This window comes from Gadus morhua, chromosome 2 (assembly GCF_902167405.1).
Source record: "Gadus morhua chromosome 2, gadMor3.0, whole genome shotgun sequence".
Lineage (NCBI taxonomy): Eukaryota > Metazoa > Chordata > Actinopteri > Gadiformes > Gadidae > Gadus > Gadus morhua.
Genome location: NC_044049.1, coordinates 11,591,460 through 11,615,889, shown reverse-complemented (window position 1 = coordinate 11,615,889; position 24,430 = coordinate 11,591,460). Strand labels below are relative to the sequence as shown.

Sequence of the window (24,430 nt, the reverse complement as noted above, 5' to 3'; positions counted from 1 at the left end):
TTACAGCTTGCAGAAATAGTCAAAAATAACTTATTTGTTATTTTAGTAACATGAGGAAATCTTTGAGTATCAACAATTGTTTTGGTCAAAACTCTTTTGGGGGGGAAATTAACCAGTGTGTACAAGTTTAAATACGTTTGTGGGCAACGGTCCAGAAAATTCCAAAACCGACAAAAAGACAGTAATGTAAATCATTCTTGATATAAAAATGTGAAGCATATTTCCCTTGCTGCCATATTTAGTCTCGCACCTGGTGTCTTTAATGCACCACTGAAGCCACCAAGTTTCACTTCTGCTTTCCAAGAGGCTTTTTTAGGCCTGTGGTGATGCTTTATGGTCCTGCCTGCTCAGCCCTGTCCTCCGCTAACGTGTTCAAACAGCGCTCCTCCTCATCTTCCACCTAAAAATACGCCAACTAGCATGAATTCAAGAATATGGAACACTTGCTAAATAGTTATCTTTAGGTTACAGATTTAAATGGGGGAAATTAAATTATGTAACTCATCTTTTGCGGCTTTATTGGTCGGACAATTGAAAACAGAAAAACATTTCTGAATTCCTTTCTCATGTTTCTCTGTATTTTTTGATTTTCATTCTATGCCTCTAAACGGGTCCCGGTGTGATGTGTGTTTGCTGTGGCCTGTAGAAGGTGGTTTCGCAGTAAGCGAGGGAACCGCGTTCCTCGAGATACTTTTACCTATTTTGGAGCATTTTATGTACTTACATAATCATGCAAGAATGGCTTTATAGTGACTGGGTCTGAATTCTGTGATCTGCCTTTAGCAGAAACAGAGAGTTCAGTAGCACGCATAGGTTTTATTTACAACCTAGCCGGTCGTATATGTAAATAAATGTACATGAGCGCCCCGGTCAAAAATAAAGTCTATTCCATGCATGTCAGTCAAATGACAAAGAAATATAAATCATTTGTTACACCAATGCCTTCTATGCCTAACTCAAATTTATTCGCTAACAGATTACACTTTTTTTTGTAAAATTAGTTCCTTGTCCTATCACACAATATTAATGAAAGTGAAGCAAATCATTAATGCTTAATGAAATATGAACTTTTATACCCCTTCCGCCCACTTCTTGTCCAGGGACACCGTTGTGGCCGTTGTTTTTCCTTTGTTTGAGAGAGCTGTGAAACAAGAGCTGCAGGTTTTTAGGCCCAACTGGGTTGGTAAAAGTATACCAAAGTGAGACATCATAATAATAATAATAATACATTTTATTTAACAGCGCCTTTCAGGTCACTCAAGGACACTTTACAAGTTTAAAACAATTTAAAACAAGGGCAAACAAATAACAAAACCATTAAAAGTGCAAGTAAAAAACATGACAACTACAATGAAAATGCTATCCTGAAAAGGTGGGTTTTGAGAGAGGATTTGAACTGAGGGAGGGAGTCAATATTTCGGATGTGAGGTGGGAGTGAGTTCCAGAGTTTGGGAGCAGAGCGGCTGAAAGCTCTGCTCCCCATGGTGGTGAGCCGGGCAGAGGGGACAGTAAGGTGGATGGAAGAGGAGGATCTGAGGGAGCGGGTGGAGGTGGCAGTGTGAAGGAGATCAGACAGGTAGGGAGGGGCAAGGTTGTGGATGGCTTTAAAGGTATGAAGGAGAATTTTGAAGTTGATACGGAAATTGATTGGAAGCCAGTGGAGTTGTTCTAGGATTGGGGTGATGTGGTGGAAAGAGGGGGTTTGGGAGATGATACGTGCAGCTGAATTCTGGACCAGTTGGAGCTTATGGAGGGATTTCTGGGGGAGACCAAAGAGGAGAGAGTTACAGTAATCAATACGGGAGGTGACAAGGCTTTGTACAAGAATAGAGGTGGTGTGGGGGGTGAGGGAGGGACGGAGGCGATTTATGTTACGAAGATGGAAGTAGGCAGTGCGGGTGGTGATGTTGATGTGGGATTTGAAGGAAAGTGAGCCATCGAGGATGACACCCAGACTCTTCACCTGGGGGGAGGGGGAAACTATGGAGCTGTCAAATGAGAGGGAAAAACTGTAAACTTTGAGTAGAGATGATTTAGTACCAACTAAAAGGATTTCTGTTTTATTGCTGTTAAGTTTGAGGAAGTTTGAGGTGAACCAGGTTTGTACTTCAGAGAGGCAATCTGTTAGGGATGAGGGAGGGAGGATGGAGTTGGGTTTGGTGGAGAGGTAGAGCTGGGTGTCATCCGCGTAGCAGTGAAAAAGAATATTAAATTTACGGAAAATAAGGCCAAGGGGAAGGAGGTAAGTAATGAAAAGGAGGGGACCCAGGACAGAGCCCTGGGGGACACCAGAGGAGACAGGGGAGGGTTGGGAACGGAAGGATTTGAGTTGGATGAACTGAGTGCGGTCTGTGAGATAGGAGTGAAACCAGTCAAGGGGGGTGCCTGTGATGCCGATGGAGGATAATCTATTGAGGAGGATGGTATGGGAAATTGTATCAAAGGCCGCACTCAGGTCAAGGAGGATGAGGATGGAGATTAAACCAGAATCAGCTGAAATAAGAAGGTCGTTGGTGATTTTCAGAAGGGCCGTTTCAGTGCTATGACGGGGACGGAAACCAGATTGAAACTGTTCATATAGACTGTTTTGAGATAGATGGGAATGGAGTTGAGAAGCAACGATTTTCTCAAGTATTTTGGAGATGAAAGGTAGGTTGGAAATTGGACGGAGGTTATTAAAGTTGTTGGGATCTGAACCAGGTTTTTTTTTAGGATTGGGGAGACAGCAGCAGTTTTGAAAGGTGAGGGAACTGAACCAGTAGTGAGAGAGGAGTGGATGATGGCAGCAATAAGAGGGAGCAGTGAGGGGAGGCAGGATATGACCAGGGCAGTAGGGAGGGGATCTAACTGGCATGTGGATGGTTTTGATTTACAGATGAGATCAGAGATAGCAGAGGGATCAGGGAGATGGAAAGAGGAAAATTGCAGACTGTAGGGGAGAGGTTCAGAGGAGGGGGAAGGTGAGGGAGTGGGGCACAAGTGCTGGTGGATTTGTTCAACTTTCTGATTAAAAAACAGAAGGAGGGAGTCACACGTGTCCGAAGAGTACAGATGGGGGGGTAGGAGATCTGGGGGTTGAAGGATTTTGTTGAGTGAAAAGAGTGCCTTAGAGTTGCCATGGTTGGAACAGATGAGACTGGAATAGTAAGTAGATTTGGCTGAAGCAATAGAGTCCTTATACTGTAAGATATGATTTTTGTACATGTCATGGTGGACAGTGAGACCAGTCTTATTATGGAGACGCTCAAGTTGACGTCCTTTGGACTTGATGGAGCGGAGTTCAGGGGTGAACCAAGGGGCAGAATGGGAGAACGAGACAGACCGAGTTTTAACAGGAGCGAGGGAGTTGAGAATGGTAGTGAGCGAGTTATTGTAGTTGAGAACCAGTTCATCAGGGGAGGAAGAGTAGTCCGGGTCCGGTATAGATGCAATGGTGGAGGAGAGGGAGTGAAGATTTATGGCCTTGATATTACGGAATGAGATGAGACGTGGTGGCTTAGTCGTAGAGAGGCGGAGTGTGACATTAAATGAAAGGAGGAAGTGGTCAGTGATGGGGAGTTGATCAGCTGTGCAGTTGGAGGGAGTGAGACCAGTGCAACATATTAAGTCCAGAGTATGTCCTTTAATATGGGTAGGGAAGTCGGTGAAGATGTGGTAACCAGAGCTCTCAAGGCAGGATGAGAAGTCACAGGTGAGGGGGAGAGTGGTGTTGTCCAGGTGGATATTGAAATCGCCCAGCAGAATCACATTAGGGGAAAGAGTGGAGAGATGGGCGAGTAGAACAGCAATGTCATTTAAAAACTCAGAGTGGGGCCTAGGTGGACGGTAAACAGTGGCCACAATGGTGGGGGTATGACCAGGCAGTGTACAGGCAATGCACTCAAATGAGCTGGATGCAGGGACAGAGACGGGAATCACCTTCCACTTCTCGCGATGAATTATCGCGAGACCTCCGCCGCGACCTGAGCCACGGGGTTGCGAGATGTAAACAAACCCAGGAGGGGTAGCGTCGTTGAGTTGTGAAAAGTCATTAGGCTGCTGCCACATCTCTGTCAAACAGAAAAAGTCAAGCTTACGGTCGGTGAGGTAGTCCTGGACGAGATGGCCCTTGCTCGTGAGTGAGCGGATGTTCAGAAGCCCGAAGTTGACGGTGGAGCTGTCGTTCAGGACAGTAGCGCTAGTCACAGATCCACAGTCACAGCAAAGAAGTACAATCAAGCAGAGCCGGACAGTAACGGAGTACATTTACTTGAGTAGAGTACTTAAGTAAAATTTTGAGGGATCTGTACTTTACTCGAGTATCATTTTTTGAGAGTACTCATGTAGGCAAATATTGTACTCTTTACTCCGTTACATTTCTATCCATAACCGTGAGTACCCGTTACTCCTTCTGAAAAATTAAAAATAAAAGGAGAAAAGAAAAATCACGGAAACCCTCAATTTGTTGTTTCCCTCTCAAACGTGATTCCCTCTCAAACTGATTAGGACAGCCTTCAGCCTATCAGCAATCACCTTCGCTTTCCGCCAACTCCATGGTCAGAATTAGATGAGAGACGATTGTTGATTTGATTGATAAAAAAACGGAGAAACTCACACATACATAGAATTGTTAGCTGAATTTTCTTTTCTGATATTGCATATTTATGTAAGCTGAGCAATTGTTTTTATGTTCTTGAGTATACTGTTATACTGTATACTATTGTGCTATTGCCATGGTAAAAAGATGAAAATTACTTGATTTTACTTTCAATTCCTTTTACATTCTCCAAGGTGTTAACATTTTTCATAACTCCATGTAGGACGTTTCTATACATAAATGTAAGCACTGTGGCAGTAGTAATGCAATATTTAGAAAAAATACTCTTGTACTCTTGATACTCAAGTACTTTTAAAAACAAGTACTTCAGTACTTTTACTTAAGTAGACATCTGACTGTAGTACTTTTACTTGTACTTGAGTAAAATTTAGCAAGGGGTATCTGTACTTTTACTCAAGTAAGGAAGCTGTGTACTCTGTCCGCCTCTGCAATCAAGATACAGCGTTTAATTTGGCTGTATACAGGAAAGAGGCACAAATGAAGCACACTGCAATTCAGAATATGCATCTCTGGATTGACACAGGATCATCCAGAGTTTAAGTAAGTACACAACAGATCATGGCAAAGGATTGATAATCATACAGTGAAAGTGGCAGAGCTATGAGACACCCGGGCTACTCTAATCAATGACGCCTATGGGCGTTTGGTGAAAAACAAGCAATCAAAATTAATATCAATCCAGACATCTTAAATTATCCCTTTTTTGGAACACAGTACAGATATCATACAAATTCATTTAGTAGCAGCATACTTTAGTGTCCACGTGACCTACTAATGAGAAATGGATAACATCACACCACAGGGCCTAAACTTCTTTCGAGCCGTTATGAAATTTACACAACACACACACACACACACACACACACACACACACACACACACACACACACACACACACACACACACACACACACACACACACACACACAACATCAGGTAGACATGATATATTTTTTAACAGAAGAGATTTCAGAGATTTCAGAGGCAAAAAGGCTGGCACACAAAAAGAACACACACGCACACACACACACACGCACACACACACACACACACAGAGAGCAGAAATAGAGAGGAAGAGACAGTAGGAGCAACAACTGTTCTGCACTATTGGTGATGGCACGCACCACCAAATTGCACAGGACAATGTGGGTCAATGTGTTAAAGGCACTTTAATCATTGCAAAGGATTGGTCAGAGACTGACCAGATCGGATAGTCAGAGTCTCGGGCTGAGTATGAATGAGCTACTTAAACTATGAATCAATATGTTTCGTATGGGTTGGATATTTTCTCATGAAGCCTCACCAGAGCCAGCAGCCAGGACCAGCAGCAGTACAGCTACAGAGAACATAGTTTGTGTTGAAGCTGAACTGGAGGAAGATGTCAGTTTGTCATTAGGTCAACGTGATCAATGAATTAATAAAGTAAATTAAAGGGGGCATATTATGAAAACAGCACTTTTCCTGGGATTTGGGGTGCTCTTGTGGGTAGATGGTGCTCCCACACGCATACAAACTTTGAAATAAGTACTTGTGGAAGTACAAGAGACGTCAGACACAATCTATATTATTCATAATATCATCCGAGGCGCACATAGCTTTTGGCCGTGATATTAGATAGATATATAAATACCCGTATATAATATTATTATTATGTTATATAATATAATATAGATACAGAGCTCCAGGAGTCAGCAAAGGGCAACAATCCCTTCTCCTCCATGCTGTGGTTCAGTCTGACAGCTCATTGGTCAATGGGCAGCATCTCATTTGCATCAATGCTACATACACCAGAAACGGCGCATTCTGAAGGGACTGAAACAGAGGGGAATAGCGGTAGACAATTTATTTTTTTCCTAAAAGCTATTTCCAGCAAACAGCTTCAAAAACATGATTTCTGGAACTCAAATTCTATGTTTACTTGTTGGGAAAATACCATAATAATAGTCTCCTTTAAATGTTCCAGACAGCTTGGCATACATCTCCCCCTCTATTTATCAGCTGATTTTCATGAGTGAAATAATCTATTTTGAATGATGTGTTTGGTTTAGAGCTCCCCCTCTGGAGGATTCAAGTAATAACACCTCACGGTGAAGGGTTTTTGTTCATCCTTGACAACAGTTTGTAATGCTGTGTCTCTCTGGCACAGTAATACACAGCTGAGTCTCCAGGCTGCATGTTTTGTCCTTGCAGAATAACTGTGTTACTGGAGCCGTCAACGGCAAGACTGAATTTACTACCAAGAGAGTCTTTCACTCTTTTGCTTGAAGAATCAATATGTCCAATCCATTCCAGTGCATGTCCTTCAGGTTGCCTGATCCAAGCTGTCCAATAACTAAGAGAATAAGAGACCTGACAGCGGATGGTCAGAGGTTGACCAGGTCGGACAGTCAGAGACTCGGGCTGAGTAAGCTGTTCACATTTCACACCTGTAGAAAATGCAAGCTTTTGGTCATAAATTATCTACTTAAACATGAATCAATATGTTTTCTTATGGGTTGGATATTTTCTTATGAAGCCTCACCAGAGCCAGCAGCCAGGAGCAGCAGCAGTACAGTTACAGAGAACATGGTTTGTGTTGAAGCTGAACTGGAGGAAGATGTCCTGTTCTACAATTGACACCTTATAAGGCAGAGCGAGAGGAGAAAGACCCACAGTCCAATTTGCATAATTAAATGAGGTGTCAGATGGTGGTTGAGATGCTACGCGACCCGGGGACATGGGGGACAGGAATCACAGATCATTTACACATTTTAGCATGTTTTTTATAGTGTGTACGTTTACTTGCACACTGTTAGTACAATCATTTTATATCATTTATTTTTTTAAGGGAAATTAAGATTTGCTGTTGATATTTGCTTTTCTTTAAAAAAGCATTATGATTTCAAATGTAATGTGAGAATAAAGCATTTTTAACATCTTAACATTGTGTTTTTGTTGTATGCTTTCTGTCTTGTATGGAACATCCTATATATATAGTCCCACCTTTTTAGTTTTTACATTTTATATGCAGGATTACATTTGGAATTTTGTAAAGTTTGTAATTTATCTAATAGTACCAAGTTATATGTATTCAATTTTGTAATACAATATGTGGCTGCTGCAATGTTTCCAGGTTCAGCTTTGAAAATAAAAGGCAACTCAGTTCGAATTCGAATTTAACATGTGATATGTCTGGCTAATGCTATTTTCTCTCCTGGTCCCTGTCAGACAATCCATACGTTAAACGTCATTTTGTGAACAGAAGTATATTTTCCTATTGAAATAAAAAAAATCAGTAAGTTAGTTCTTAACTTTTTGACCAACTGATCGATTCACGTTAATTATTGTATTGCTTCTCAACGTTACCAGACCATATTTTGATTTAGTCGAAACGGCCTATATATTGTCAGATTTCCCAACCAAGCAATGATAATCCAAATGATGATAATGTTATAGTGATGAGTGGCTCCTTCTATTTGTCTAATAGGGTGTGCTTTCACCTTCCTTTATGTTGCGTCAAAGTCTAAGGCCACAGGGAGTATGTGAATGATGTGTCCGTACAGTCCACACTGAATTGGGGTGAAGGCCTTCCAGTCCGCCACGTCCGTCTTCTCGGGACTGCCTGAACAAAGACCTGAACCTCGAGGAATAATTCTCCCTTGGAAAATTAAAATTCCTCACAACCAGGCGCGTCGTTAGACCTGGGCATTCGGGGCTATAGCCCCGGATCTTTTGGGATCAGCCCCGGATCTCTGCCGTAAAAAAAAAAAAAGAAAGTGTGTGTATATATATATATATATATATATATATATATATATATACACACACTTTTTTTTAATATATATATATATGTATATATATATATATATATATATATATATATATATATATATATATATATAGCTGCTTTCATACACGTAAGTACTGGCTGCTCTTCTGAATATATGCTGCATCGTTGCAGCAACATTGAAGACGATCGCGTTGACTTCTGCGGTCTGTTCTGCCTCCATGCTGTCTGCGTCAAACCAAAACAAATCTGAGTGACAGCGGCCGCACTTATCCCGCCTCCTGCAAATGTACGTAATATCCCTCCCCTTGCAATGCCGGCGCTGGCACTGGCCGCGGGAGCAAGATGTTATTCAAACAAAAATGCATCAATCATTGTTTTATTCTTTCATTACACAATTTCTTTCATTCTTATAAATAAAAAAATAATATAAATACATATATAAATCTAGCCAACTTGTCAATCAAAATTAGTCTTGTCTTTTCCCTCTGGTTGTTCATTCTAAAACACTACAATCTTTTGAGAAGCAAATGGTTGCAGCCTCTATAGGCGCTGATGTGAGTACTGTATGCATGCAATACTACTACTCATAGTAATAATCGGAGAGGGTTGAGAAACAGTGGGTTGACAATCCATTCTGGTACCTCATTTTGAAAATCCCCAAAAAAGAAACTTCACTTAGGACTGTCTTTCGATTTTTAATACATTGCTTTGGAGGTTTTCAATCTAACATCCCACTGGTTTGATTTTACCTAAGAGAATTTTTTTTATTTTTTAAAGCATCCACAGCAGCCATAATAATGAGATTATGAGACAATGAGAATGAAGCGGCAACAGTGTGACTGTGCAGAGTGAGAGAGATGGCTTCAATGGATGACCAGGGATTGGTGGTGGCGTTACCCAGGAAGGGCGGCTGTAGTTAACTGCAAGCAACAGAACATGAATAGTGAAGTGGAGGAAGGAGTCGAAATGAGACTTCATTAACAGATTCATGTACAGCTCAGATTTATATGGAGATAAGCTTCTTAAACAACTTGCATACAGCATAAGCAAGTAACAGAAAGTAACATATTATTTTTTCATTATTTAAATCTACATCCTGGTTACACGTCGCGCGATAGCGCATATCATTTCATGCAAGCGAGTGTTTACTTCCTGGTTACAGGTCGCGCGATAGCACATATCATCTCATGCGATCTTAAAGAGAACTTGACGTGAACAGTTTAGGAATGCATATTCCGGGAAAACATTAGAACTCTGAAATTCTGACTAAATATAAAGCATGTTTTTATCTGTAACATTAAACCTACACTGAAAATAAGTAATAACTTAAAAATGAAACATAAAAGCAGACCACTACTTACTTGCCGTTGCCTGGCTGGGGGAGAAAGGTCCGTCGGAGCAGCGATGGCTTCTTGACATCGGGTAGGTGCACGCAGGCTATATAGGCTATTCTAATGTCTTATTTTTGCCCTGGCACTCGGCATAGGCGACCTATGTGTTGGGGGCGCCCTTAATTAATTAATCGATACATTAATTAATTATTTAATTAATTAAGATACTGTAGCACGCAGGAGTCAGGACGGTGCTCCCCCCCCGGGCTAAAGCCCCGGATGTTTTCAATTGCTAACGACGCGCCTGCTCACAACCTACCATGCCACCATACAGTTAAATCTGTTTTAGTCATTTTCTATGGAAGTCAATCTGTCTTGCTTTGAAAATAAAAAGCCATTGAATTTGAAGCACTGAATATTTATGTATTGAAGTAACGAATCTGGACTTCATGCCTCTGAGTATAACTCTTCAAATCTTCAACAAATTATGTTCACCGTTATTTTTCAACGTTCAAAAATATAATATTCAACGTTAGAAAATTAGATATGCAAAATGCAGATGCAAAACTCAATGTAAAAAAATCAATTGAAGTATTTTCAAGGTCGCCAAATCCAACATGCCAATTTCAGCTGCAAAATGAAATATATGAGATTCAGTGTTAACATCCGAGGACCCAAGTAAGAGTAATCAATCCTAGAAGCTAGATCGCTGACAAGCAAAGAGAGCGATAGGGAATAAGAGCGTCACTCGTTGGATACCAATCCGACTCTGATAAAGGAAGGCATGTGCAAAGCAGGTTTTAGCCATGTCCAACGGCACGACTGTTGGCAGCGAATACCGATGTTCCATTTGCTGCCACATGCACTAGTTTGAAGCGTACAAAGGCCTAAAACGTAGCATTTGTTTCGTCATTGATCACTCGGAATGGGTGCATTTGTTTTGTGACAGCGTGCAATAGCACGTTGATTGGCTGAAGCAAAACGTTTAGCCTCTGTGGTGGTACAATGAGAGCGCAATGAGCGACTAGAGCCGACAGTATTGTGTACTGGGCATGAGTGGCATGATACAGATATGAGGATGACTAAGAGGATGACTGCTGCCGCTACAGTTGCCACGCAGTGCGCAATACTGTCGGCTCTGTGCTCTAGTTGCACAGTGGACAGCGGGCTTCAGATCGCCACAGCATCACACCAAACATAGGCAAAGGGACCGCAATTTGGTTCCCTAATAAATGGGGCTCTTTAACCACTACATTAAGCTGCATACAAATCCACCCAAGTCTCTTCAATCACATACAGACACACTTCACATACAGGCATTAGTTCATGTTAAAGATGTTCAAGATTGCGTGCCCTAAGGCAACGGCTACTCCAGCTCCCGATAGCGATTTGCGTTTAACTTCTATGTTAAATATGTTGTCTACACCATCACTGTCTTGTACGAGAAAGAATAGTCTATAACAGACCGACATTTTTTGGACTACGATACTCAGTCTTTTCCGAGAATCATTCTGGAGTAACACTGCTTTTGGAACCCGAAACACGAGTAACACTGCTTTTGGAACCCGAAACTAGAGCCATTCTACACCGGCAAGTCAGCTGACTCTCCTCCCATCACCGGCCGACACTAGAGGCGGCTGGTGACGTTTTAATATCCATCCGTCTCGGAGCTCCGAGGACGTTGCCTAGCGACACGCACAAACACGCCCCTTTTCCTCGGAAGTCGATCTGGCCATCTTGTTTGAACTCAGCGGTGACCGAGCGAGGCTTCCGAGATAGAATTGAAGATGGATGCGCCCAGTGTGACATTCAGTGAACTGTTTTCATTGTGTTTGGACCGCTTTGTTGGTTTAAATCTCAATTTCAATCACTCGTATTGCTGTAATAACTTACATTTGCAGAAGATACATTGAAACATGAAATGAAGTGAAAATTGCAGAAGTTCAAATGGCTGCGTTTTCGTACGGTGAAAACGCACCGTTTCATTTATATTATTTCGTAGTCCTGAAATAATATAAATGAAAATAGTAGTAGGTAGTCGGCCAATGCTACCGCAACAATAGCTTTCCGGGTGGCGTCCATGTTTTTCTCCGACGACCTACGCTCAAAACATAATAAAACGATTTTAGTGTGGGCGTGGCGTCCGATCCGAGATCCGAGTCGGCTCGCAGAGAATAGTCGAACGCACCATTAGAGGTTAATGAGGGATTGTCTCGCGAGAAGGGGGAGGGGGAGGGAGACAACGTGGGGAGGGTCCGGAAGCAACGTGTGGTTGGAGTTAAACTGTGTTACGGCTAAATGTACGGCGTAGGAGATAAACGTTGGATTTGCTAAATAAAGAGTGGGATTGCAAGCCAGACATCGCCTGTTTATTCAACGCTGCACCACCGTGGGGTGAACGTTACACTGGTGTCAGAAGTAAAAGCGACGGACTGATTCTTCTCCGGTGCTTGCCATTATCCTAGCCGTCTGGATGATCTACCACGGGGTGCCGCTGTTTGTACTGCCAACGGACATGGCGCACGGGAGCGGAGCGCGGCCGAGAGTTAAGGAGGAGGAAGGGAGCTACGGTTATGCCCTTGCGGAGGGTCTGGCGGCGGAGTTTGAGCGCGCTGCGAAGACCAAGGCCCGCTTGAGGGAGACAGGGAGACGCATGGCTTACGACGTGGGTATGAGCACCAACAACCCCCCACAGAGCAGAGGACATGACGGAGGCTTTGTCGCAGGCACGTCGGCTCCACAAAAGCATAAGGCCTCGTGCCCACTACCTCCGTCCGTTGACTGATCCCCATTGACTTTGAATGGGGACGGACGCGCAATGCATTGTGGATCCGTCCGTTCCGTTGGAGCCTTCGGGTCCGTCAAGAAGTTGAAAAATGTTCAGCTTTTTCGGCAGCGACGGATCCGTCATCCAATCAGATCGCGTATGCAAATTTAAGCACTGTGACGCGACTCGGGCTCTGACGATCCTGGAAAGCGGGAAAGCGGGTCATCTTGCATCGCAACAAGCAGGAAGTAGCGGGAAAAACCGGCGAAGCGATTTGATTGGCTGACGGATGCCTCTGCAAAGACTACTCCCCCATCAGTCAGCCACGCCTTCCCAAGTCCGTTGACTGACGGAGGTAGTGGGCATGTAGGGTCAGGGCCGTAGCACCAAATCCTGGGCCCCTATACTATAGGTACTGATGGACCCCCTGCGCCAGATTGTTGACGGGGGGGGGGGGGGGGGGTCCGGAGCAATTGTTGACGGGGGGGGGGGGGGGTTTGTGCGTTTGTTGACGGGGGGGGGGGGATTATTATTTTTATTTTATTTTTTGGTCATGGGCCCCCCCTCTGCCTTGGGCCCCCCCACAACTGTCCCCTTTGTCCCCGCAGTCCGACGGCCCTGTGTAGGGTAACCCTACATGCCCACTGCACAAGTCAACGGACGGATCCACAATGCATTGCGCGTCCGTCCCCATTCAAAGTCAATGGGGATCAGTCAACGGACGGAGGTAGTGGGCACAAGGCCTACCAGCGGAGAGAATGCACAGCCTGTGTGGCAAAGGGGCGGTGCCTATACTTCCCGGGCCCCGTGTAAAACACCAAAGTACTCCGGTAAGGCAGACTGGCAGGTGTTTCATGCCCAATTCGAACTGTTGTCACAAGCTGCAGTCTGGTCGGAGGATGATAAAGCGCTACAGCTAGCGTTATGCCTTACGGACGACGCACGGACGACGCAACATGCCTGTTACTGCTCAGCCCAGAAGAAAAAAAATAATTATGAGGCTGTTGTTAGGGCTCTGCAGAGACGTTTTGGACATTGCGCACAGCCTAAAAAAAATGTTTGGCCAAGTTTAGATTTCTTCTGGTTGCCCGAACGGGCAAGTGGATTTTGGGTGGATGTTAATATAAACGCTATTTATTCAAATGTTTTTCGAAACTGCAGAACAACCTTTTGTTCAGCAAAATCACACAAAATATAAGTATTTGCAATTGATGTGTCTTCTCTTCTCTCGGAAAGCGAGTTAACGGACACGCATCGCTTCAGTGCGAATATAGCCCCGCCTCTGTCACTCACTCGCAGTGCGGTCTCTGGCAGTGATTCGTAGGTGTTAGCTAAAGGTTAGCCAATACAGCTAGCATCTCAAGTGCAGCGCCTCCGCGAACGGTTTAGGTAGAAGGAAAATGGAGTAGTAATTGCAGAGGAGTGCAAGTACTTTGGAAGTACTTTGGATTGAGGCAAATTATCAAGGAAAGTCATATGCAAGAACACGGTTTTGGGTTTCATAACTGCACATGCACAGCAATAGCGATCTTTTTCACGAAATTGGACCCTCACAAACGACTGTAATTTTCGGACTATAAGCTGCGCCTTTTTTCCCATTTTTCGATACTGCGGCATATATGACGTCGCGGCTAATCTGGATTTTTTACAGCTAACAGCCACTCGGAAAATTAGTATTCGAAGCTTAAATCAGTATTCGGAGCTTCGTTGTTTTTTTTCCCACGTACGTGATGTTACCAGAGCGTGGGAGGCAAACTATAAGCGTCAGCGACACCAAGCAGAGAAGCGAGAGAGGTGGAGGAAGAATAGATATCTTGTTTCCCTTTACTTTATAACACAACATTAGCGGGATCTCGGGAGGAAAAGTAATACTTTGCGAAATGCTAACATTAGCTTAGTTGTTTGTTTACGTTCGCTGTACAGCGCCGCGCCAATCAACTGTGACTGGCTTGCTGCAGATCGTGAGCGTATTGGGAATATCCAGTGCGCCTTATAGCGCGGAAAATACGGTATATATTACATGAAAGCTTACTTATTCCACTTATTCCAACAGTCCAAACCATATCATTCTGTGACTAAAACTCGCAAACAACAACTTAAGAAGAAACGTCCCCTTTTCTTTTAACAACCAAAAATTAGGTATTACCTTTGTGATTTTTGTCAACAAAGTTGAGTCTGATCGAATAAAACCACCATAAACCGATTATCCAGTGTCTGGGCCAAATTTTGCAACTAAACATGGTGTTTTCAATCAATGAATAAGACAAGGTTTCTTAGCAAATAGGTAAATTGCCTTCAATCAGAAATCATATTCTTCAGCGCAATCTAGTGGCCATATATTTATTTGTGAGTGTTTGGCTTTGTGCATTCGATTATATTTGCTCTGAACTTTAAATAGAGGTGTCAAGTGTCAAAATTGTAGGATATCTACCTTTATTTGTGTCTCATAGTAAGACAGCCCTCCCAACTGATAACGACCAACTGATAATTATTTCAGGTGGAAATGTTATCTTCCACTTATGCTGTGTTCCATGGCTTTATTCACGTTAACCAAGTATTATCCCCATTTAATATTTCACTTGCACAACTATCCTTCTTTTGGCACAAAGATGGCATTATCACCCTTGCATTTGTGGAGATATACTCCATTTACTTTGGGTATGTTCTTTCCTGAAAAAACCTTTCCCCTGATATCGAAAATGGAATAGAATATCGATATTTTTCCAGGTACAGTGTCGAAGTTAGAAAATCCAGTATCGTGACTGACAACACTACTAGAAACGCAATTGTGATTTTCAGTTAGGGCTACAAGAAACTTGAAAGTTAAAAAATACATACATTTAGTTATGTACATTTGCATAAAATCATGCAGGTCTACATATAACTTGGCGATAGCTTTAATAGGTTGCAACGGTGGACTGAAATCACTTCATGGCACGATGTGACCGCTCGATAAATAAGTAAACAAAGAGAAGTGTGTTATTTTTTAAACACAACATGTGTGGAAGCTAACATTCAGCTTCAGTGTGAGCTAGGATGATTTTTCTGAGCCCCCCCAAAACCAGGCCGGGTGCCTGGCAAAAAGAGGCCCGTTCATGATTCTGATTATAATTTGGGCAAGTGAACATTACCTTCAGGCAAGTTGAACCTGACCTGTACTTGCCTGATGGGCAAGTGCTTTTGAAACCTTAGTGTCAACCCCTGGTTTACCCACCTGTACACATCCATCCTTCTCACTTCCCACCGCAGTCACCTTTCACTGCACAGGGGCGTTGCCCCAACCACCGGGCAGAAGCGCCTGCGTCCCCCACGCGGCCGCGGAGACAGGGACGTCGGCCGGCCCGTTTCAGAGACTTTGTGTAGTCCCACTTTGTTGGGGGGGATCTGTGTAACGAGTTGGGTTATTGTGGTTCTATTATTATGCATTCAGCAGCTATGCAAATGTTCACGTGTTGGATTATGCACTAATGTTATTAGGGGACAACGTGAGGGAGGGTCCGGAAGCAACGTGTGGTTGGGGTGTTACGGCTAAATGTACGCCGTGGTCACGACCAACAGTGATCGGAGATAAATGTTGGATTTGCTAAATAAAGAGTGGGAATGCAAGCCAGACATCGCCTGTTTATTCAACGCTGCACCACCGTAGGGTGAATGTCACAATATGTATTTTCGTCAATAACAACTGGTGTAAAAACGCCTTAATTTTCTCAAACCACTGTTCTGAGGATATAGAATTTCTAACAGTGAAATGCCGCTCATTCTACATTCCAAGGGAATTTGCAGCCATCAACATCACAGCTGTGTTCATTCCTACCAGCGCGAACACTAAGGACGCACTGTCAGGAATCACAGATCATTTACATGTTTTTCCATTATTTTATATTGTGTTACTTAAACCTCATGCTATGACATTTTTTTATATTATTTCTTATTTTAAAGGGTTATTACGATTTATAATCATACATATCATTGTTAATGATTGCTTGTATTTAAAAAAGAACATTAATACAATTTAAAATGTCATGTGAGAATAAAGGCTGTTTTAAGATCTAAACTTTATGTTATTCTGCGTATGTTGTAAGTCTTGTATGGATCATGATATTTGTAGGCGTAGTTATTTTGTTTTTCAATAACGTGAGGTTTTCTGTCCTTTAATACGATTTTATTTTACTCAATTTGGAGTGTTGTAATGCATGTTATCTCTCTAATAATAAGGTGTTAGATATGTTCTGTCTTTAATTAAATTACATATGTCTGGCTGATGCTTGGTTTCCAGGTCCAGCTGTGAAGATTAATATGCCAACTCTGTTAATTAAAAATACAATTAAAAATAAAGTGTGTTTCATAACACTCATTTTACACGAATTAGGATGATGAACCAGGTAAACATCTTCACAAGAAATAGCTGCTTGAGTTGTTAACAAAATATATCCCTGTTTTAAATTTCAGACAAGTTGATCGTAAGTTATTCAGTAGGCCTAACTGATCAATGAATAATAAAGTCAATAAAATGTTCCAGAGGGCTTGGCATTTATCTCCCCCTCTACTTCTCAGCTGATTTTCATGAGTTAAATAATCTATTTTAAAAGATGTGTTTGGTTTAGAGCTCCCCCTCTGGAGGATTCAAGTAATAACACCTCACGGTGAAGGGTTTTTGTTCATCCTTTACAACAGTTTGTAACACTGTGACTCTCTGGCACAATAATACACAGCTGAGTCTCCAGGCTGCATGTTTTGGCTTTGCAAAGTTACTGTGTTACTGGAGCCGTCAACGGCAAGACTGAATTTACTACTAAGGGAGCCTTTCAGTCCTTTCCAACCAGTACTAATCCCTCCAATCCATTCCAGTCCCTTTCCATCAGGTTGTCTTATCCAATGTGTGTAGTAGCTACTAACAGAATAAGAGACCTGACAGCGGATGGTCAGAGGTTGACCAGGTCGGACAGTCAGAGACTCGGGCTGAGTAAGCTGTTCACAGTTCACACCTGTAGAGAATACAAGCTTTGCGTTATGAATGAGATACTTAATCTATCAATATGTTTCTTATGGGTTGGATGTTTTCTCCTAAAGCCTCACCAGAGCCAGCAGCCAGGAGCAGCAGCAGTACAGCTAGAGAGAACATGGTTTGTGTTGAAGCTGAATTGGAGGAAGATGTCCTGTTCTACACCTGACACCTTATAAGGCAGAGCGGGAGGAGAATGACCCAAAGTCCTTTTTGCATAATTCAAAGAGGCGTCAAATGTTGGTTGAGATGCTACATGACCAGGGGGCAGGATCAGATCATTTACAAGTTTTTGCATTATTTGATAGAACGTTATTTAAACCATTATTTTATATTGACATATTTTTAAGTGTTAATAGGATTTACAATCATACAAATCATTCTTAATATTTGCTTGTATTAAAAAAATAACATTGATATAATAATAATAATAAAAATGTTATGTGAGAATAAAGTCTGTTTTAAGATGTAAACTGTGTTAGTGTGCAAAGTCTTGTATGGATCATGATATGTGTAGGGCTAACTTTTTATTTTTAATAGTGTGAGGTTTTCCGTCGTTTTATATCCTACCATTTTATTTTCAGGTAGGCCTATACATTTTGAGTCTTGTAATGCATGTTATTTGTCTGATAATAAGGTGGTATATGTGTTCTGTCTTGAATTAAAATGACATATTTCTGGCTGATGCTTTGTTTCCAGGTCCAGCAGTGAAGATTCATATGCCAACTCTGTTAATTAAAACTACAATTTAAAAATATGCCGAGCTCCAGCGAGCTCGGCATTCGTCTCTCCCTCTATTTATCAGCTGGTGTTCATGAGTTAAATAATCTATTTGGAATTTTGTTTTTGGTTTAGAGCGCACCCTCTGGAGGATTCAAGTAATAACACCTCACGGGGGAGGTTTTTGTTCATCCTTCACAACAGTTTGTAATGCTGTGTCTCTCTGGTACAGTAATACACAGCTGAGTCTCCAGGCTGCATGTTTTGCCCTTGCAAAGTTACTGTGTTACTGGAGCCATCAACGGCAAGACTGAATTGACTACTTAGGGAGTCTTTCGCTCCTTTCCAACCAATCCTAATCCCTCCAATCCATTCCAGTCCTCTTCCATCAGGTTGTCTGATCCAATTCGTCGAGTAGCTAGTGCTACTAACAGAATAAGAGACCTGACAGCGGATGGTCAGAGGTTGACCAGGTCGGAGAGTCAGAGACTCTGGCTGAGTAAGCTGTTCACTGTTCACACCTGTAGAGAATATAAGCTTATGGTCATAAATGAGCTTCTTAAACATGAATCAATATGTTTTCTTATTGATTGGATATTTTCTCATGAAGCCTCACCAGAGCCAGCAGCCAGGAGCAGCAGCAGTACAGCTACAGAGAACATGGTTTGTGTTGAAGCTGAACTGGAGGAAGATGTCCTGTTTTACACTTGAGAACTTATAAGGGTGAGCAAGAGGAGAAAACCCCACAGTCCTTTTGCATAATTCAATGCGGTGTCAGATGTTGGTTGAGGTGCTACGTGTCATGGGACATAGGAATCACAGATCCTTTACACATTATTGCATTTTCTTATAATGTGTACGTTTACTTACACAATATTATTATAATCATTATTAATAATATTGTTATAAGGCTGTTTAAAGATCTATCCTACCTTTTTAGTTTTTTAACAAAATGTTGTTTTCTATCTTTTGATTAAATTGTATATGCAGGTCTACATTTGGAATGTTGTAGGGCATGTCATTTCTCCAAAAATAGCGTGTAATATGTATTCTGTCTTGTGATACAATTATATATGTCTGGCTGCTGCAATGTTTCCTGTGAAAATCTATAGGGCAACTATATAGGTGAAACAATTAAATGGTGTGCTTTCACATTATTTTAGTTTGCCTCAAAGCCTAAGGCCACAGGGATTATGTGAATGATGTGTGCTACGGTCCACACTGAACTGGGGTGAAGGCCTTACAGTGCTCTGCTCCCTCAGATTGGAACAGCGTGGACAAAGACAAGATCTTGACTTTGTGTTCTTGTGTGTATGTTGCTCATTGTCATGTTTTGAACATGCAACATGTATCATGTTATTCGAAGAAAATAAAGGTACATGTTTTTTTGTTTGTATGCCTTGTTATCAAATGTAACAGTCCGACTGCTGCTATCTTTCCCTGTTCCCACTCAGAAGATCTTTACAGAAACTGTGTAAAGTGAAGTAAAACATTATACAGCCTGCATGCAACAACACAGTAAGAACACATGGGGCAAAGTTTCTAAGATGCGTTTGAGTAGTCCATCTTTGAACATTGTGGTTACACCACGGCAGCCTAGTGTAAATGCAGTCAGATTATTTTAGGCTGTGGTCGAATTAAATTACATTCTATTTCCTTTCCTAACGACTTTTCCTTGACCTTGATGGAAAACGCCATGAGGTCAAGGAAAGATGTGACAGAGAATGCATAGGTGCTTGGGCTGCGAAAGGATCGATGCATTGTTTTTTGCTTAGAATGGCAACTTACTGAGTGAAATAACCCGGAAGTATCAAAGTGGCATGACCTTTTTTTATTGAGGTTGAGAAAAGAGGTTAGGAAAGTACATAAGATGTACCTTTTTTGACGTTGATCTGTCCTGGTGAAAGTACAACTTTCCGAAGATGGTCTACTAAGTGCACATGTTAAGATAATTTGCATACTCCGTGTTGCTTCATGCAGGCTATATAACCCAGAGAACAAAATATAACTTTATTGCCAAGGATCTGAAATAAAAGTATAGGCACAAAGGTGAACAGAAATGGTTGTCACATCGTGAATGGTTTCTCAAGTTCAACCCCCTGTCCATTCATATTTATCGTCATGAATCCCAGTTATGACATTAATATGATTGTTTGCCATAATTGTCCTGTCGCAAGGAATTGTGGGACGGCATTAGCTCCTTTCCTTTCCTAAAGGATGGTCCAGTGTACCCTATACTCGATATACTCAATAAGAAAGGAAACATTGACTCCTTTTTCCTTAGTATTTTATTCTACCGTAGCCCAGCTGCAGCTACTGTATTATAGACAGGGCCGGCCCTGTCCACCTGGGGGCCCTAAGCAAGATAATTTTGGGCCCCTGCTTTGCGGTTGATTGAGTGGTTTTGCCACAGAGAACAAGCAACTGTATGCATTCATAACCCTTACGGTTTTTATCCGTCCCTCTTTGAACACGATTAGTCGCAATTATTTTCCTACTTATTAAGTATACTCACCGAAACAGTCAAAGTAAAGCTTACACACTGCATATTCGTCAAGCTTGACATACAGTATATGGATTCTCAAAAAGAAGAGGTCTAAACACTGGTGTGCAGGGACGAAAACGCAAAAAAGAAGGAGAAAAGAAAGCACAGTATAGAGGTAGGTGACCTCAGCCATTAGAGTTTCAAACTAAATAGTATTGTGCATCTCCTAATATTGCTGCCACTCAGCTATCGCTAGCTAGCGTCTGTTAACCTACTTTGCTAGCTTGCTACGTATTACTAGCTAACATAACTTCACTGATAACCTACATGAATGCACATTTAAAATGACAAGTGTTTTTTTAATGGGACAGATGCACTCAGGCAATATTTGCAGAGCCCTGCACCTGCAGGAGAAAAGACACCTGATCCTTCATGTTCACCGTCTCTGAATTTAATACAACTAGTACTATTGTTGCTGTTTTTGCCATAAGGAAGTCTAGACGAGTCAAATTCTAATGCTGCTTCAATTTGGTGCATAGAAAAGCCAGATACAACTGTTTCTGGTGGTACTTACAGCATCCATAATAGGACTTTTGTTTGTAGTTTGAGTGTATAGTTAATCCAGTTTTTGGGTCATAAACTGGAAACATTAAATTGTCCTTACAGTGTGCTTAAGAGCTTTTGCACAGTTTATGGAGTTCATCTATTGTCATGATTTGTTAAATATCCATGAACATTCTTTATAGCTTTTTTGTACGTGCAATTTATTAGACTTGATCCTTTTTGCTTATTTATTAATAGTTAATTTCATGAAAATATTCTTGAGCATCTTCAATTTATTCATGGAGGTTGTTTATGTATGTTTATGTATATAAGTTATTTAAAATAATTAAAAAGAAAATGTTCTGAAACTTTTCCATTGTTTGTTGTCCATTCATCACACATTGTTTAAATGCAACGTAGTAGGTCTAGTGGGGTGAAAAACTGATAAGCAAAGTAAAGGTAAATCATTGAATATGTGTCTTCAGGGATGTTTAATATAGTCAATTAACAGGGCAACGCACCACTCGCTATGGGAACGGGAGGCACAAAACTCATTCCGCCTAATTATTTTAGAGGGCTAGAGCCGGCCCATGGGGAAAGAGCGGGAGAGATGCAATGTCGGACAATGGTAGCGAGCTTCATTTAGCTTTGTCATGAACCGTATCGTCGTCATCGCGGTTGCCAGTTTGGGATCAGTCAAGCAAGCGCCTGCGCTGAATCAAACATCAAGTTCCCTGCTTGTTGCCCTCTCAGCAACACTGAGCATTACATTAACAACATGTTTAGGGTTGCCAGGTCAGTCAGAATCAGGTCATTTTAGGTTATCATGAATATGAGCTGTATGTTTATAATGTTTAATTTCTCGTTAATTAAATTGCTTTGTGTATAAAAAAAGAAAAAAAGGAAAAGATAAAATACAGCGCTCTTGGGGGCCCCCTGACGGTCGGGGGCCCTATGCGGCCGCTTAATTTGCGTATAGGGAGGGCCGGCTCTTATTATAGATAGACTGCATAGAGCCTCAGCTGGAAACCAAAAAGTGAGAGTGGGTCATTCGGCTTGTTTCCCGTTAGGGAGACTTTATAGTGAAGTTCTATTCTAATAAGTGTATTTCTACAGTGGACAGTCTGTACAGTATTGATTTGAATCTTTCCAAGTTTGTGTTCGACAATTAGAAGTTTAAAGATATATGCCCCCAGCAACATGATTGGTCTCACAAATACGGAGCAAAAGAAAGTTAAATGCCACTGTTTGTGTGGTTGTGTGTGTGGTTGATGGCTGGTTTAAGCAGCCTCACCTGGCCGAGAATGGGTCGGTTTGAGGCTGCACACCTGTTGCACATTGAGTAATAAGTGTGCACAGGTTTAACCAGCAATCTCCTGACAGCCACCACCCAGCACCAGCCTTTTTCCCCAACAGTGCAGTCCAACGGAGGAGGCAGCAACAGCAACAGCAACAGGCAAACGTCTGTGGCTAGCCTCCCTTGAAATCAGCCTGGAGCAGCCCAGGCCATACCACACTTCTGCCAGCCTGTACGTCAGCCCAGGTTTCCGGCCGTCGGCGAAGCTACCACCAACACCCAGTTGAACCTTAAAGGGGACCTATTATGCTTTTCGACTTTTATGACCTATAAACGTTGTTATAATGATTGATATTCATGTTTAACCATACACAAAAAACGATGTCGATTTTCGGGAAATTCCTCTTCTCATCTGGGCGCTTTCAGCATTCTCTGTCAACGCTCGGTTTCGTCCTACTCCGCCCCCTCGCCCCCCTCCTGCATATGGGGGCGCGGCAGGAGTGCCTGTACGTAGATGATTTCCCGGAAATGTGAACAAGTGAATCGCAAACGTTGTCCCGAGTGTTTAGCGCTCTGCACAGCCACCCCAGACTGTCAGCAGGGAATACGTTGAGATGCATGTACGTCATTATTTGATACTTAAGTATGGTTAAACATGACAACGTTTATAGGTCATGAAATTCGAAAAAGCATAATAGGTCCCCTTTAACCCTGCCCGTCCAGACAGCCCTGCAACGTCAGCCTGGAGCAGCCCAGGCCATACCACACTTCTGCCAGCCTGTACGTCAGCCCAGGACCCCATGCACCATGAGGGAGTTGGGGAAAGGCCCTTTTGCCCTGGGAGAAGGTGGTCCTCCCGCATGCTGTTTCCGGCCGTCGGTGAAGCTACCACCAACACCCAGTTGAACCTTGACCCTGCCCGTCCAGACAGCCCTGTAACGTCCACCGAGAACTCCACCAGTCAAGGCAGCAGCCCATGCCTCTCGTCGTCTCAATGAAGGAGGGGGAGGGTGGGTTGGCGGTCACCCTGGGGAGGTTTTGGGACAATGTTTTCTTTTATTTTTTATTTTGGGTATGGTAACCCTGAAAAGAGTTAGATGATTGAGTTGGGTAGCGTAACCCTGGTCGAGTTTATGCATAGTATTTTTGGATGGGGGGGGATTTTTTGCGGTACGTGGGAGTGTGTGGACAATGACTGTCTTAAGCAGCCTTAACTGGAAGAGTCTGAACTCAGGGGCTTGGTTAGGCTGCACACCTGTTGCACATTGAGTAATCAGTGTGCACCGGTTAAACCAGTCATCTCCCCACACAGTTGAGCACCATTGTGATGATCATTCACCCTAACTTTTATAATAAAATGGAATCTTACACCACGATCACACTGCATCATTGCCGAGGTGCCCAATAAAAGTCACCTAGATGGAGTGTAGCAGCCATCAAGGTGATGTGTAGCAATGGACCTTGTTACAGCCATGTGATTTGTGAGAATAAACAAACCCTTACTGGTGCTATCGCAAAAGATTTGTCCACATTGCTTATGACTGAAACTCATTTGTTATTTTAGTAAAATTAGTATCAACAATTCCAAAACCGACAAAAGGACAGTAATGTAAATCATTCTTGATATTAAAATGTGAACCATACTTCCCTTGCTGCCATATTTAGTCTCGCACCTGGTGTCTTTAATGCACCACTGAAGCGACCAAGTTTCACTTCTGCTTTCCAAGAGGCTTTTTTAGGCCTGTGGTGATGCTTTATGGTCCTGCCTGCTCAGCCCTGTCCTCCGCTAACGGGTTCAAACAGCGCTCCTCCTCCTCTTCTACCTAAAAATACGCCAGCTAGCATGAATTCAAGAATATGGAACATTTGCTAAATAGTTATCTTTAGGTTACATGTACAGATTTAAATGGGGGAGATAA

The 24,430-nt window shown here is 42.3% G+C and overlaps 1 long non-coding RNA gene and 1 gene segment (V, D, J or C); one reads left to right on the top strand and one right to left on the bottom strand.

The window, feature by feature from the left end:
• Window positions 1-6,282: 6,282 nt before the first annotated feature.
• Window positions 6,283-18,983, bottom strand: LOC115534475 (Ig heavy chain V region 186-1-like). The segment is given in 3 exon segments: window positions 6,283-6,946; window positions 17,373-17,449; window positions 18,803-18,983. Coding segments are annotated over 3 exon segments (390 nt in total).
• LOC115534485 (uncharacterized) lies at window positions 6,869-7,518 on the top strand. Its single transcript, XR_003974329.1, has 2 exons — window positions 6,869-7,001; window positions 7,113-7,518. It is a non-coding gene; the product is annotated as an uncharacterized LOC115534485 (long non-coding RNA).
• Window positions 18,984-24,430: the final 5,447 nt, after the last annotated feature.